The following is a 14,315-nucleotide window of genomic DNA, read 5'->3' as shown; positions in this document are numbered from 1 at the left end:
CCTGTCCTGCGCTCTCTCCCGGAGTGTGCTCAAGTTCATATTCATTGCATCTGTGATGCTATCTAGCCATCTCATCCTCTGCCGTCCCCTTCTCCTTTTGCCTTCAGTCTTTCCCAGCATCAGGGTCTTTTCCAGGGAGTTTTCTCTTCGCGTTAGGTGGCCAAAATATTGGAGCTTCAGCTTCATTATCTGTCCTTCCAATGAGCACTCAGGGTTGATTTCCTTTAGGATGGACTGATTTGACCTCCTTGCAGTCCAGGGGACTCGTAAGAGTCTTCTCCAGCACCACAGTTCGAAAGCATCAATTCTTCGGCGCTCAGCCTTCCTTATAGTCCAGCTCTCACAGCCATACATTACTACTGGGAAAACCATAGCTTCGATTAGACGGACCTTTGTCGGCAAGGTGATGTCTCTGCTTCTTACTATGCTGTCTAGGTTGGCCATAGCTTTCCTCCCAAGGAGCAAGCGTCTTTTAATTTCATGGCTACAGTCACCGTCTGCGGTGATCTTGGAGCCCAAGAAAGTAAAATCTGTCACTGCTTCCATTTCTTCCCCTTCTATATGCCAGGAAGTGATGGGGCCAGATGCCATGATCTTAGTTTTTTTAATGTTGAGTTTCAAACCAGCTTTTGCACTCTCCTCTTTCACCCTCAACAAGAGGCTCTTGAGATCCTCTTCGCTTTCTGCCATTAGGGTGGTATCGTCTGCATATCGGAGGTTGTTGATAATTCTCCCAGCAATCTTAATTCCGACCTCTGATTCATCCAACCCAGCATTTCTCATGATGTACTCTGCATATAAGTTAAATAAGCAGGGTGACAATATGCAGCCTTGTCGTACTCCTTTCCCAATTTTGAACCAATCGGTTGTTCCATGTCTGGTTCCTACTGTTGCTTCTTGACCCTCGTACAGGTTTCTCAGGAGACAGGTAAGGTGGTCTGGTACTCCCATCACTTTAAGAATTTGCCACAGTTTGTTGTGATCCACACAATCAAAGGCTTTAGCGTAGTCAATGAAGCAGAAATAGACGTTTTTCTGGAATTCTCTTGCTTTCTCCATGATCCAGCGAATGTTGGCGATTTGATCTCTAGTTCCTCTGCCTCTTCGAAACCCAGCTTGTACTTCCGGTAGTTCTCGGTTCGCATACTGCTGAAGCCTAGCTTGTAGGATTTTGAGCATCACCTTGCTGGCATGTGAAATGAGCGCAATTGTGCGGTAGTTTGAACACTCTTTGGCGTTGCCCTTCTTTGGAATTGGAATGTAAACTGACCTTTTCCAGTCTTGTGGCCATTGTTGAGTGTTCCAGATTTGTTGGCATATTGAATGCAGCACTTTAACAGCATCATCTTTTAGGATTTTAAATAGCTTGGCTGGAATACTGTCATCTCCGCTAGCTTTGTTGTTACTAATGCTTGCTAAGGCCCACTTGACTTCACTCTCTAGGATGTCCGGCTCAAGTTCAGTGACCGCACTATCATGGCTATCAGGGACATTCAGATCTTTCCTGTATAGTTCTTCTGTGTATTCTTGCCACCTCTTCTTAATCTCATCTGCTTCTGTTAGGTCCCTGCCTTCTTTGTCCTTTATCATGCCCGTCTTTGCACAAAACGTTCCCTTGAGATCTCCAATTTTCTTGAAGAGATCTCTAGTCTTTCCCATTCTGTTGTTTTCCTCGATTTCTTTGCATTGTTCATTTAAGAAGGCCTTCTTGTCTCTCCTTGCTATTCTCTGGAACTCTGCATTCAGTTGGGTATATCTTCCCCTTTCTCCCTTGCTTTTCGCTTCCCTTCTTTCCTCAGCTACTTGTAAAGCCTCATCAGACAGCCACTTTGCTTTCTTGCATTTCTTTTTCTTTGGGATGGATTGAGTTGCTGCCTCCTGAACAATGTTACGGACCTCCGTCCATAGTTCCTCAGGCACTCTGTCTATCAGGTCTAATCCCTGAAATCTATTCCTCACCTCCACTGTATATTCATAAGGGATATGATTTAGGTCATACCTGAACGGTTTAGTGGTTTTCCCGACGTTCTTCAATTTAAGCCGAAATTTTGCAAGAAGCAGCTCATGATCTGAGCCACAGTCAGCTCCAGGTCTTGTTTTTACTGACTGTATGGAGCTTCTCCATCTTTGGCTGCAAAGGACATAATCAATCTGATTTCGATATTGACCATCTGGTGACGTCCATGTGTAGAGTCGCCTCTTCTGCTGTTGGAAAAGAGTGTTTGCTATGATCAGCATGTTCTCTTGGCAAAACTCTATTAGCTTTTGTCCTGCTTCATTTTGTACACCAAGGCCATGCCTGCCTGTTATCCCGGTGATTTCTTGACTTCCTACTTTGCCATTCCAATCCCCTATGATGAAGAGGACATCTTTTTTTGGTGTCAGTTCTAGAAGGTGTTGTAGGTCTTCATAGAACCGATCAACCTCAGCTTCTTCGGCCTCAGTGGTTGGGGCATAGACTTGAATTACTGTGATGTTGAATGGTTTGCCTTGGATTCGTACTGAGATCATTCTATCATTTTTAAGATTGTACCCCAGTACTGCTTTTCCCACCCTTTTGTTGACTATGAGTGCTACTCCATTTCTTCTAAGGGATTCTTGCCCACAATAGTAGATATGATGGTCACCTGAATTAAATTCGCCCATGCCTGTCCATTTTAGTTCGCTGATTCCCAAGATGTCGATGTTCAATCTTGCCATCTCATGTTTGACCACCTCCAGCTTACCTTGATTCATTGATCTGACATTCTAGGTTCCTAAACAATATTGTTCTTTACAGCATCGGATTTTCTTTTCACCGCCAGACATATCCACAGCTGAGTGTCCTTTCGGGTTTGGCCCAGCCGCTTCACTCTTTCTGGCGCTACTTGGAAATACCCTCTGCTCTTCTCCAGTAGCATATTGGACACCTTCCGACCTGAGGGGCTCATCTTCCGGCGTCATCTCTTTTAGCCTTGTGATACGTTCCATGGGGTTTTCTTGGCAAGAATACTGGAGTGGGTTGCCATTTCCTTCTCCAGTGGACCACATTTTGTCAGAACTCTCTGCCATGACCTGTCCGTCTTGGGTGGCCCTGCACGGCATAGCTTATGGCTTCACTGAGTTACGCAAGCCCCTTCGCCACAACAAGGCAGTGATCCATGAAGGGGATTCTCACAATAGAGGAAGGTAAACATTGGGTTCCCACAGGAATCTGTACTGGGATACGTTCTTTTTAATTCATTCAGAAATGATCTGGTGTTAGGGGTGAGCAGTGATGTGGCCAGGTTTGCTGATGACACCAAACTATTTAGGGTGGTTAAAACAAAAAGGGATTGTGAAGAGCTCCAAGGATCTCACCAAACTGGGAGAATGGGCATGTGAATGGCAAATGCAGTTCAATGTGCAATGTGCAAATGCAGTTCAATGCACACTGAGGCAAAAAATCCTAGCCTAACATATATGCCAACGGCAATAAGCTGGCAGTGACTGATCAATAAAGGGATCTTGTGGATAGTTCGATGAAAACATTGAGCCAGTGTGAGGCTGCTGTGGAAAAAGGCAAATTCCATGTTGGGGATCATTAGGGAAGGAATGAAAAAAAAACCTGCCAGTATCATAATGCTTTTATACAAATGTATGGTGCGACCATACTTGGCATCTTGCGTATAATTCTGGTCGTTGTTGTTGTTCAGTCGTTCAGTCGTGTCCGACTCTTCGTGACCCCATGGACCATAGCCTGCCAGGCCTTCCTGTCCTCCGCTCTCTCCCGGACCATGCTCAAGTCCATATTCATTGCATTGGTGATGCTATCTAGCCACCTCATCCTCTGCCGTCCCCTTCTCCTTTTGCCCTCAGTCTTTCCCAGCATCAGGGTCTTTTCCAGAGAGTTTTCTCTTCGCATTAGGTGGCCAAAATATTTGAGCTTCAGCTTCAGTATCTGTCCTTCCAATGAGCACTCAGGGTTGATTCCTTTAGGATTGACTGATTTGACCTCCTTGCAGTCCAGGGGACTCGTAAGAGTCTTCTCCAGCACCACAGTTCGAAAGCATCAATTCTTCGGCGCTCAGCCTTCCTTATAGTCCAGCTCTCACAGCCATACATTACTACTGGGAAAACCATAGCTTTGATTAGATGGACCTTTGTCGGCAAGGTGATGTCTCTGCTTCTTATTATGCTGTCTAGTTTTGCCATAGCTTTCCTCCCCAGGAGCAAGCGTCTTTTAATTTCATGGCTACAGTCACCGTCTGCAGTGATCTTGGAGCCCAAGAAAATAAAATCTGTCACTGCTTCCATTTCTTCCCCTTCTATATGCCAGGAAGTGATGGGGCCAGATGCCATGATCTGAGTTTTTTTAATGTTGAGTTTCAAACCAGCTTTTGCACTCTCCTCTTTCACCCTCAACAAGAGGCTCTTGAGATCCTCTTCGCTTTCTGCCATTAGGGTGGTATCGTCTGCATATCATAGGTTGTTGATAATTCTCCCAGCAATCTTAATTCCGACCTGTGATTCATTCAACCCGGCGTTTCTCATGATGTGCTCTGCATGTAAGTTAAATAAGCATGGCGACAATATGCAGCCTTGTCGTACTCCTTTCCCAGTTTTGAACCAAACGGTTGTTCCATGTCTGGTTCTTACTGTTGCTTCTTGACCCTCGTACAGGTTTCTCAGGAGACAGGTAAGGTGGTCTGGTACTCCCATCTCTTTAAGAATTTGCCAGAGTTTGTTGTGATCCACATAATCAAAGGCTTTAGCGTAGTCAAAGAAGCAGAAATAGACGTCTTTCTGGCATTCTCTTGCTTTCTCCATGATCCAGCGAACGTTGGTGATTTGATCTCTAGTTCCTCTGCCTCTATTTACTAATCCTCTTGGGAGTCACGAAGTGACTGGACAGTGGCGACAAAAGCCAGCACCAGGCCAAAGTGGAGCATGTCAGTGGAGCGATCCAAAATGCACGCCCCAAGGCTGCTGCTCAGCCAGCTGAGGGAACGAGATGGGGGAGTGCAGGATTTTTCGCTGGGGCGCTGCTGCTGCTGCCGCTGCTGCTGCTGCGGTTTCGGCCCCCTCAGGGAGGAATGCTGAAGGCTGCCACGCAGGGCTCCTTGTTGGCTCGGCAAACCAATGCAGGTTCACTTGAAGGCAGCTCCCGAGCGATTGCCAAGCGCCGAAATGCTCCTCAACTCTGGATCTGATTGTGTGAATACTTTGCATGCATTTCTCAAAGCAACCCAGTCAAGAGCTCCAACAGTTTTAATGCAAAACGTGCCCTTGGATTTAAGGAGGAAAAGGTAATTTTTCAGACCGGGAACTCAAGTCCCTTTGGCTGCGAGGCCAGGCTGGACTGGCGGGAGGCTGCCTAGTTGTACCCTTCCTTCGGTTGGAAAGGGGGCTGCTGGTTACTGCTCCCACAGCACCCCCTGCTGGCCAAAGGCCTGGGAAAACAACCCACTCCACCTGGGCAAAGATTCCAGACGGTGAGTTGCAGTGCTCATGGGAAAGAGCGCACTCTGTCCTTCACAGCTCAGGGAAGGGAAGGCCATGGAACTATGCCCTTGAAATTAGAGCAGCAGTTCAGAATCTGAGTCAAGCTGCAGTTTTCAAGCTCACTAATTCTAAATTAGCAGACACCCTTGTGGGCTACAGCTGACTTCTTCAGATGATGGAATTTGACACTGTATTGAAACTGGTGGGGGTGGGGGGAATGTAAGCGGTGTTGTCAGAGGGAACGGAAATGCAATTCCGGGAGGACCGGGTGTGGGGGCAGTGTGTCCTGCTGCATCACGGATTCTGTCATCCCTACCAGGCAGCAGCTCAAGCAAGGAGGCACAGCATAAGGCAGTTGGCTAAAGTGGGACTGGGACAGAGCAGAACCCTGTCCAGAACCACAGGTACTGACCCATGAACTGTGGGCTCAGGTTCAGGACTGTGGACAGCGATCCTGCAGCTAAGGTCAAGCCAGACCACCCCAGCCTGGGCCTAGAGCAACTGAGGGTGTTGCAGCCAGGCCAGGAGAAGCCTTCTGGGAGCTGTGCCGGGCTTTTAAAAGGCCAGTGCCCTTCCCCACAGACTCTGTCTGTGGAAACTGGTTCTGGCTCCTCCCGGGAGACACCGCTGCTGGAAACCTCAGTCTCCAAGGGCTCGTAGTCCTGGGCCGCGACACAGAGATGAGAGCTGCCTTTCAGGCTCAGGCATCGCTCCGACGCTTGGGCAACTGCAAACACAGCCACTCTAGGCTGCCCACCTGCATGGCGACAGTAAGGGTTTGGACGGGTGGAGGAGGAGACTGGCTAAGATGGCAGCCTGCCCGTGCGAAGTGGCAGGAGCAGGGCACCACACAACAAGACAGGGACAGAATGTTCCTGCAATCCTGCTTGCAGTCAACCCACAGATAAGTGGAAGAACAGGCACCTTTCTAAATGCAACAGGAGCCAGGCATTCCTGGCCAATGGAAAAAATAAAAATGTGCTGTCCAGATTTTAAGCTGCTCTTATGCACCATGTGTTGCAGCTGCAAGGTGTGTGGCAGGTGAGAAACGTGAGGGCACAGAAAGCTCCTCTCTCTCCCTGGCTGCTTGCTCAGTGTGGAACGCCTTTCCTCCAAAAGACCTGACCAAGCCCAGACCTGGCAAAGCACCACAAGACCTTCCTATTCAGGAAAGGATTTTCTTGATGGTGATTAGCAGGGGCTCCTCTAAAGGCAGATTCACACACACACTCCGCGTACAGACCTTTTACTATTGCTACCTATGATAAAAATAGGTTTGAAGTGTAAACAGACAACAGGATCATTCAGTACCAATAACAAGGTGAGATGTGAATGAAGACAGGATTCTACCGACAAAGGCCATCAGCCAAGTGGCTGGGGGTGGGAGGAGAGGAGATGGTGGTTTTGCTCTGCCCTGGTGCAGGCAAATCATGAATAGCTCCACCTCCACTGCAAACTCTGGGGACTGGCTGAGCTCAGAATACCTATGCATCCTTCCGAGAGATTTCCATGAGTCTGCCTGACTGATTGGACTCGAGGCTTGAGTGATAACATAATTGCTCTCCCTCAAAGGCCGTGTTTAAGGCTGCCTAATCCCTCAAATGCAGGGGAAAGTCACAGCTAAGACTCTAAATCCAAAATGAACCCAGGCTGCAAATGACAACTTTGGTAGAGCAGTGAGAGCCGAATGCAGTGCAGGAGGCCAGATCTTTGATGGAAGCTGTGAAACTCCTTTTGAGTCACAGGCTACCTGACGTGAAATATTGCTTTATAAAAGCGCAGGGGGGGTGGGATTCTCAAAACACTCGGGGTCTTTCTTTAGAGAAGTGTGCTCACTACATAACTGGAGTTCTGTTCAGGGCCCATTTGACTGGCCGAGTTGTTCTCTGGAAGGTCTCATAGGATAACATGGATGAGAAGGTTATCAACAGCTACTAGTCCTGATGGCTATATGCTCCCTCCAGTATCAGAGGCAGTGAGCCCATGTACACCAGTTGCTGGGGAACATGGGCAGGAGGGTGGTGTTGCACTCGTGTCCAGCTTGTGGGTTTCCCACGGGAAGCTGGCTGGCCACTGTGCGAACGGAACGCTGGACTACAGGGACTCTCTGTCTGATCCAGCAGGGCTCTCCTTCTGTTCTTATGACACTGAACTGAGCACTGACCCTATTGACTGTGATCCAGGCTTGGGGAATACAAAAATGGGTGTGTGGGGGGGTGCTATTCCAATAGATGCTGACTGTTTGAGCCTTCCTAGACTCATGGTGCAGAGGTGGGGAACCTCAGGCCTGTGGGCCAAATCCAGCCCTTCTGGGGGCCAAATCTGGTCCTCCAAGGTTCCTCAGGCCACGCCTCTTCCCCTGGCCCCACCTCCTTCCCCCAACCACCCATCGTTTGGTGGTTTCCCAGATTTTGTGCAGTTTTCACCCATTCTAAAAGGTTGAAATACCTCTCCTAAGACTTAGTTATTGGTACTAAGAGGTTTGAGCTAAAATATGTTTGAGCACAAAGCTACCAGGGATCTGGGTCAGAGGAAACGAGGCTGTCCCCTGTTAGGGTCCAGTGGTAGTTCTTTATTCCTGAGCGCCAACCTGTTTCCTCACCTCTTGTATGCTTATTTTACACCCCCAAGCCCATTTCAGGAGTTGCCTTTTCCCAGTCAACCACAAAAAAGAATTGGAACACAAATTTGCTACGTCTACAGAGAAATCTTTAAAAAAATCTTCACAAGTAAAGACACCCTCCCCAATACAGGAAAGGCAGATGCATGTACAGTCAGGGCCAGAAATACTGGAACAAGGATAACTGTTTTGGTAGTTGGCCTCTGTACACCACCACATTGAAGTTGAAAGGAAACACACCCAGATGGGAGCAAAGTCAGGACTTTCAGCTGTAATTCAAGGGGCTTGACAAAAGTGGGGCACTAACCATTCAGGAAGGACAGCCAGTGGCAGACACACACTCCCATCATTGGGGGCTCATAAGTAATGGAACAAATGGCTGACAAGCAGCTGCATGGCCAGGTGTGGCCTGTTTCCTGGGTACCCCATGACCCATCAAGCAGATAAAAGGCCTGGAGTTGGTTCTGAGTGTTACATTTGCATTTGGTAGCTGTTCACTGGGACTCCCAACATGAGGTCCAAGGAGGTGTCCATGCGAGTGAAGGAGGCCATCATTAGGTTGAGGAAACGAAGTAAACCCATCAGAGAGATAGCAAAAACAGTGGGAATGGCCAATACAACAGTTTGGAACATCTCGAGAAAGAAGCAATTAACTGGCAAGCTCAGCAACAGCAAAAGGCCTGGAAGACCACGGAAGACAACTAAAGTGGATGACTGCAGAATTCTGCTCATGGTGGAGAGGAACCCTTTCACAACATCTAGCCAGGTCAAGAACGCTCTTGCGGAGGTAGGCATGTCACTGTCAACATCTACAGTGAAGAGACGGCTTTATGAATGTAAATGCAGAGGCTTTACAACAAGGTGCAAACCACTAGTAACACTCAAGAACAAAAAGGCCAGATTAGCCTTTGCCAGCAAACACCTAAAAAAGCCTGCCCAGTTCTGGAATAAGATTCTTTGGACTGATGAAACCAAGATTAACTTGTACCAGAATGAAGGGAAGAGAAAAGTATGGAGAAAGAAAGGAACAGCTCATGATCCAAAGCATGCCACATCATCTGTCAAACATGGGGGAGGCAGTGTTATGGCATGGGCATGTATGGCTGCCAATGGAACCGGGTCACTGGTGTTTATTGATGACCCGACTGCTGATCAAAGCAGCAGGATGAATTCTGAAGTGCAGAGGGCTATACTTTCTGCTCAGATTCAGCCAAATGCTGCCAAACTGATAGGACGCCGCTTCATATTGCAGATGGATAATGACCCAAAACATACAGCAAAAGCTACCCAAGAGTTTCTCAAGGCAAAGAAGTGGGATGTTCTTCAACGGCCAAGTCAGTCACCTGATCTCCACCCAATAGAGCATGCTTTTCACTTACTGAAGACAAGAGTGAAGCAGAAAGACCCACAAACAAGCAGCAGCTGAAGGCAGCTGCAGTAAAGGCCTGGCAAAGAATCTCGAGGGAGAACACTCAGCATTTGGTCATGTCTGTGGGTTCCAGACTTCAGGCAGTCATTGACTGCAAAGGATTTTCATCCAGGTATTAAAGGCGATGCTTCAGTTTAAAATGATGTTGGTTTGTTCCATTACTTATGAGCCACCAACGATGGGGGGGGGGGTGTATGCCACTGGCTGTCCTTCCTGAATGGTTAGTGCCCCACTTTTGTCAAACCCCTTGAATTACAGCTGAAAGTCCTGACTTCGCTCCCATCTGGGTGTGTTTCCTTTCAACTTCAATGTGGTGGTGTACAGAGGCCAACTGCCAAAACAGTTATCCTTGTTCCAATATTTCTGGCCCTGACTGTAGGTCTGTGATTTGCTCAAATTATTCTGCTTTGGGTTACTCACAGTTGCACACAGAGTTTGCTGCAGCATCAGTATGAAAAGAAGCGGAGGTGCTGGAAATTAGGGTTAAGTGTTCTTTACCAGGTAAAGCTGCATTTATCACAGGGAGACGTCTGAGGATGAGGCTGGCTCTCACCCAACATAAATTGAATAGGTTCCCAGGCACATAAAGACAAATAAAACATACTGCTGATTAACGGGGGGGGGGGGGGGGGCAGAAGAAAAGAAAAGAAAAAACAGCTTCACAGTGGTGTAATCTGTGCACCAGGAAGGTTTTCCTAGATGGATATCAGTTCAAAAACTGGCAAGGTAGAGAGCTACAAAGTCACATATGTGGAAGAGAGTTGGGAGTGTCAGCCAGTGCTACCATTATGTTCCAAGATTCAAAGTCTGCAGGAATTAGATTCAAAGCCTGCAGCCGGGGTTGAGCTCCCTGATTCAATAATTGCACAGTGTCTATCTCCTGCAACAGTTTATACACTAATGATAATCAGTCTGTTTCCCGCCTCCCAGCTGAGCAGAGCAGAGCAGAGCAAGCTGCTCCAGCTGGTCCAGGGACTACAGAAGCAGGCAAGCTCCCAGAGAGCGAGCGAACAGAGCGAGCGAACAGGGGGAGCAAACAGGAGTTGGCCAGGGGAGTTGCAGTGGTTGAAGAGACAAAGGAGACAGAGGCTAAGAGGTAAGTGGGTTGCAGGAAGCCCAGGGCGCTGCCCTTTATCCTTCTGACTGGCTGTGAGCTCACCAGGAGCTTCTGAGAGCTCCAACTGAATTGGAGGGGTGTGGCCTGAGTACTCCCAGCAGCTGACTGGGCGGGAAGCTTCAGTCTGTTTCCCGCCTCCCAGCTGAGCAGAGCAGAGCAGAGCAAGCTGCTCCAGCTGGTCCAGGGACTACAGAAGCAGGCAAGCTCCCAGAGAGCGAGCGAACAGAGCGAGCGAACAGGGGGAGCAAACAGGAGTTGGCCAGGGGAGTTGCAGTGGTTGAAGAGACAAAGGAGACAGAGGCTAAGAGGTAAGTGGGTTGCAGGAAGCCCAGGGCGCTGCCCTTTATCCTTCTGACTGGCTGTGAGCTCACCAGGAGCTTCTGAGAGCTCCAACTGAATTGGAGGGGTGTGGCCTGAGTACTCCCAGCAGCTGACTGGGCGGGAAGCTTCAGTCTGTTTCCCGCCTCCCAGCTGAGCAGACTAGAGCAGAGCAGAGCAAGCTGCTCCAGCTGGTCCAGGGACTACAGAAGCAGGCAAGCTCCCAGAGAGCGAGCGAACAGAGCGAGCGAATGGGGGGAGCAAACAGGAGTTGGCCAGGGGAGTTCGGCAGGGGAGGTCAAGGGGGAGGCCCCTAACATTTATTTTATTTTATTTTTTTTTACTGACTTTTTTTCATTTATTTGTCTTGTAACACACACTTCCACACCAGTGGGACTCTGCTTTTAACCTCTACTGAGTAGAGGAGCAGGCACAGGCTAGTCTAGAACAATCACAAAGCTAGACACAAAAAGGGAAAAGAGGCTATGGAAGGACAAGACTCTCCAGTGGTGGTGACCTGCAAGGTGTGTGCCATGTTTGTTTTCTTGCCTGAGAACAACATGGCCTACACCTGCAACAAGTGCAAGTTGATCACGCTGCTGGAGGAAAAAGTAAGTGGACTGGAGCGGCGACTGTCAACCCTCCGGGGAATAAGAGAACACGAAGAGTTCTTGGACAGAATGGGGGAACTACAGCAGCAAAGGGCAGACCAGAAGCTTGAAGAGCAACAGCAAGATGAGGCAGTGGGAAATGCTGAGGTGAAGAAAAATGGAGTAGAGGATACTCCTTGGAAAACGGTGACAGTTAGGAGAAGAAGAACTAGACGACACTCTGCACCAGTGGAAGCGGTGGAGCTGTGGAACCGATTCCAGGTACTTGCAGATGAGACTGGAGGACAGCCTGCAGAGGAAGAATCACAGGGGAACCTGCATGAGAGTGAGCAAGAGGCTAAAGGTCAGTCAAACAGAGGCGATGAAACCCAGGCCTACAAGAAGAAGAAGAGAAGAGTGGTAGTAGTGGGAGACTCCTTGCTGCGTGGGATCGAGACCCAAGTATGTCGCGAAGACCCGTGGACTCGCCAGGTATGTTGTCTCCTGGGAGGACAGATTAGAGACGTGACTGAAAGGTTGCCTGCACTCATAAAGCCCACTGACAGGTATCCCTTTCTTCTCATCCATGTGGGAACAAATGATACCGCCAAGCGGAGCTACGAAGAGATCACGTCAGACTTTGAAGCTTTGGGAAGGAAACTCAAGAACTTTGGGGCCCAGATAGTTTTCTCATCCATCCTTCCAGTAGTTAGAAGAGGGATAGAAAGGGAACGAAAAATACTCCGGGTGAATGACTGGCTATGAAGGTGGTGCCGACGAGAGAGATTTGGATTCTGGGACCACGGGCTATACTTCCTGGAAGATGGGCTGTTGGCTAGGGATGGGTTGCACCTCACAAAGGCTGGGAAGAATGTGTTTGGCCACAGCATGAAGAACTTCATCAGGAGGGCTTTAAACTGAATCCTACGGGGAAGGGAGATGTAATGTTGGGGGTAACAATGGATGTAGGCGCATGCACTGCAATGGAGAGAACAGCTCTGATAGCGTCCAATAATAGTCTTCAGACACAGGTAGGAAGAAAGCCAGACTATGAAGCACATGGTCTTCGATGTCTATATACTAATGCCCAGAGTATGGGAAACAAACAGAACGAACTTGAACTCTTAATACAGGAGGGAAATTATGACTTGATAGGTATAACTGAGACTTGGTGGGATGACTCTCATGACTGGAATACAGCAGTTGAAGGATATAACTTGTTCAAAAAGAACAGGAGGAACAGAAAGGGAGGCGGGGTTGCACTGTATGTGAAAAATACATATCTCTGCACAGAAATACAGGAGGAGGAGCTTGGTAGCCCCATCAAGAGCATCTGGGTTGAAATAAATGGAGCAAAGAATAAAAGGAACCTGGTGGTCGGAGTCTACTACCGGCCACCCAATCAAGGAGAAGACAAGGATGAAACTTTTGAAAAGCAAATAGCCAATGTTTTAAGGAAGCATGATGTAGTAGTAATGGGGGACTTCAATTTCCCCGATATTTGTTGGGAGACAAATTCTGCAAAACATGGCCCCTCCAGGAAATTCCTGACTTGTGTGGCGGATAACTTCCTCCTACAGAAAGTAGAGGAAGGAACTAGAGGATCGGCTATCCTTGACTTGATCCTAACCAACAGAGATGACTTAGTGGATAAAGTAGCAGTTACAGGAACTCTGGGGGAAAGCGACCATGTTGTACTTGAGTTCTTGGTTCTAAGGGAAGCAAAAGCCGAGTGTACTCAAACGCGTACCCTGGATTTTAGGAAAGCTGATTTTAATAAACTCAGAACAATGATCAGTAAGGTCCCATGGCAAGCAATGCTAGCGAGAAAAGGAGTCCAAGATGGGTGGGAACTTTTAAAAAAGGAAATTCTCAAGGCACAATCACAAACAATTCCAACAAGAAGAAAAGGTGGAAGACAACAGAAGAAGCCAATGTGGCTTCACAAAAAGCTTAGGGATGACCTGAAAACAAAAAAGGACACATATAGGAAGTGGAAAGAAGGCCAAGTAACAAAGGAAGAGTACAGGCAGGTAGCACAGAATTGCAGGGATGGCGTCAGGAAGGCTAAAGCGGAGAACGAGGTGAGGTTAGCGAGGGATGCTAAAAACAACAAAAAGGCTTTCTTCAGCTACGTGCATAGTAAAAGGCAGAGGAAAGAAATGGTTGTTCAGCTATTAAATAAGGATGGCAAAATGATAACAGAGGACAAAGAAAAGGCAGAGGTGCTCAATTCCTACTTTGGCTCAGTCTTCTCCCAAAAGAGGGTCTATGACCCCCCTGGCAAAGGCGAAGTACAGGCTGAAGGGGCAGGATTGCAGCTTGAGATCGACAGGCATATGGTCAAGGAACACCTCATTACTTTGAATGAGTTCAAATCTCCAGGGCCAGATGAACTGCATCCTAGAGTCATAAAGGAACTGGCAGAAGAACTCTCAGAACCGCTGTCTATTCTCTTTGAGAAATCATGGAGGACCGGGGAAGTGCCAGATGACTGGAGGAGGGCTAACGTTGTCCCTATCTTCAAAAAGGGTAAAAAGGAGGAACCTGGGAACTACAGACCAGTCAGTCTGACATCAATCCCTGGGAAAATTCTGGAGCAGATCATAAAGCAATCCATCTGGAAGCACCTTGACAACAATGCCGTGATTACTCGAAGCCAACATGGATTTGTCAAAAACAAGTCCTGCCAGACAAATCTGATCTCATTTTTTGATCAAGTCACCTCCCTTGTAGACCGTGGGAATGCTGTAGACATCATATACCTCGACTTCAGCA

General features: G+C 48.1%; 1 protein-coding gene across 12 annotated transcripts in view; it reads right to left on the bottom strand.

The window, feature by feature from the left end:
• The window catches only part of EXOC6B (exocyst complex component 6B), a 400,399-nt gene that overhangs the window by 72,124 nt on the left and 313,960 nt on the right, over positions 1–14,315 (bottom strand). The window contains exon 22 of one of the 12 annotated variants that reach the window (XM_084855224.1): positions 4,140–5,246. The exons of the other annotated variants lie outside the window; for them this stretch is intronic. Within the exon in view, the coding sequence (XP_084711350.1) occupies positions 5,109–5,246 (138 nt within the window). The 3' untranslated portion in view covers positions 4,140–5,108. Of the gene's footprint in view, positions 1–4,139; positions 5,247–14,315 lie in introns of those variants that run through there. 12 annotated transcript variants of the gene reach the window in all.

The sequence above is a fragment of the Heloderma suspectum genome, chromosome 5, assembly GCF_057233095.1.
Source record: "Heloderma suspectum isolate Gila_16-S chromosome 5, 16-S_ref, whole genome shotgun sequence".
In the NCBI taxonomy this organism is placed as follows: domain Eukaryota; kingdom Metazoa; phylum Chordata; class Lepidosauria; order Squamata; family Helodermatidae; genus Heloderma; species Heloderma suspectum.
The sequence above is the reverse complement of the archived record's forward strand: the minus strand, read 5'-3'. Positions and strand labels throughout refer to the sequence as shown.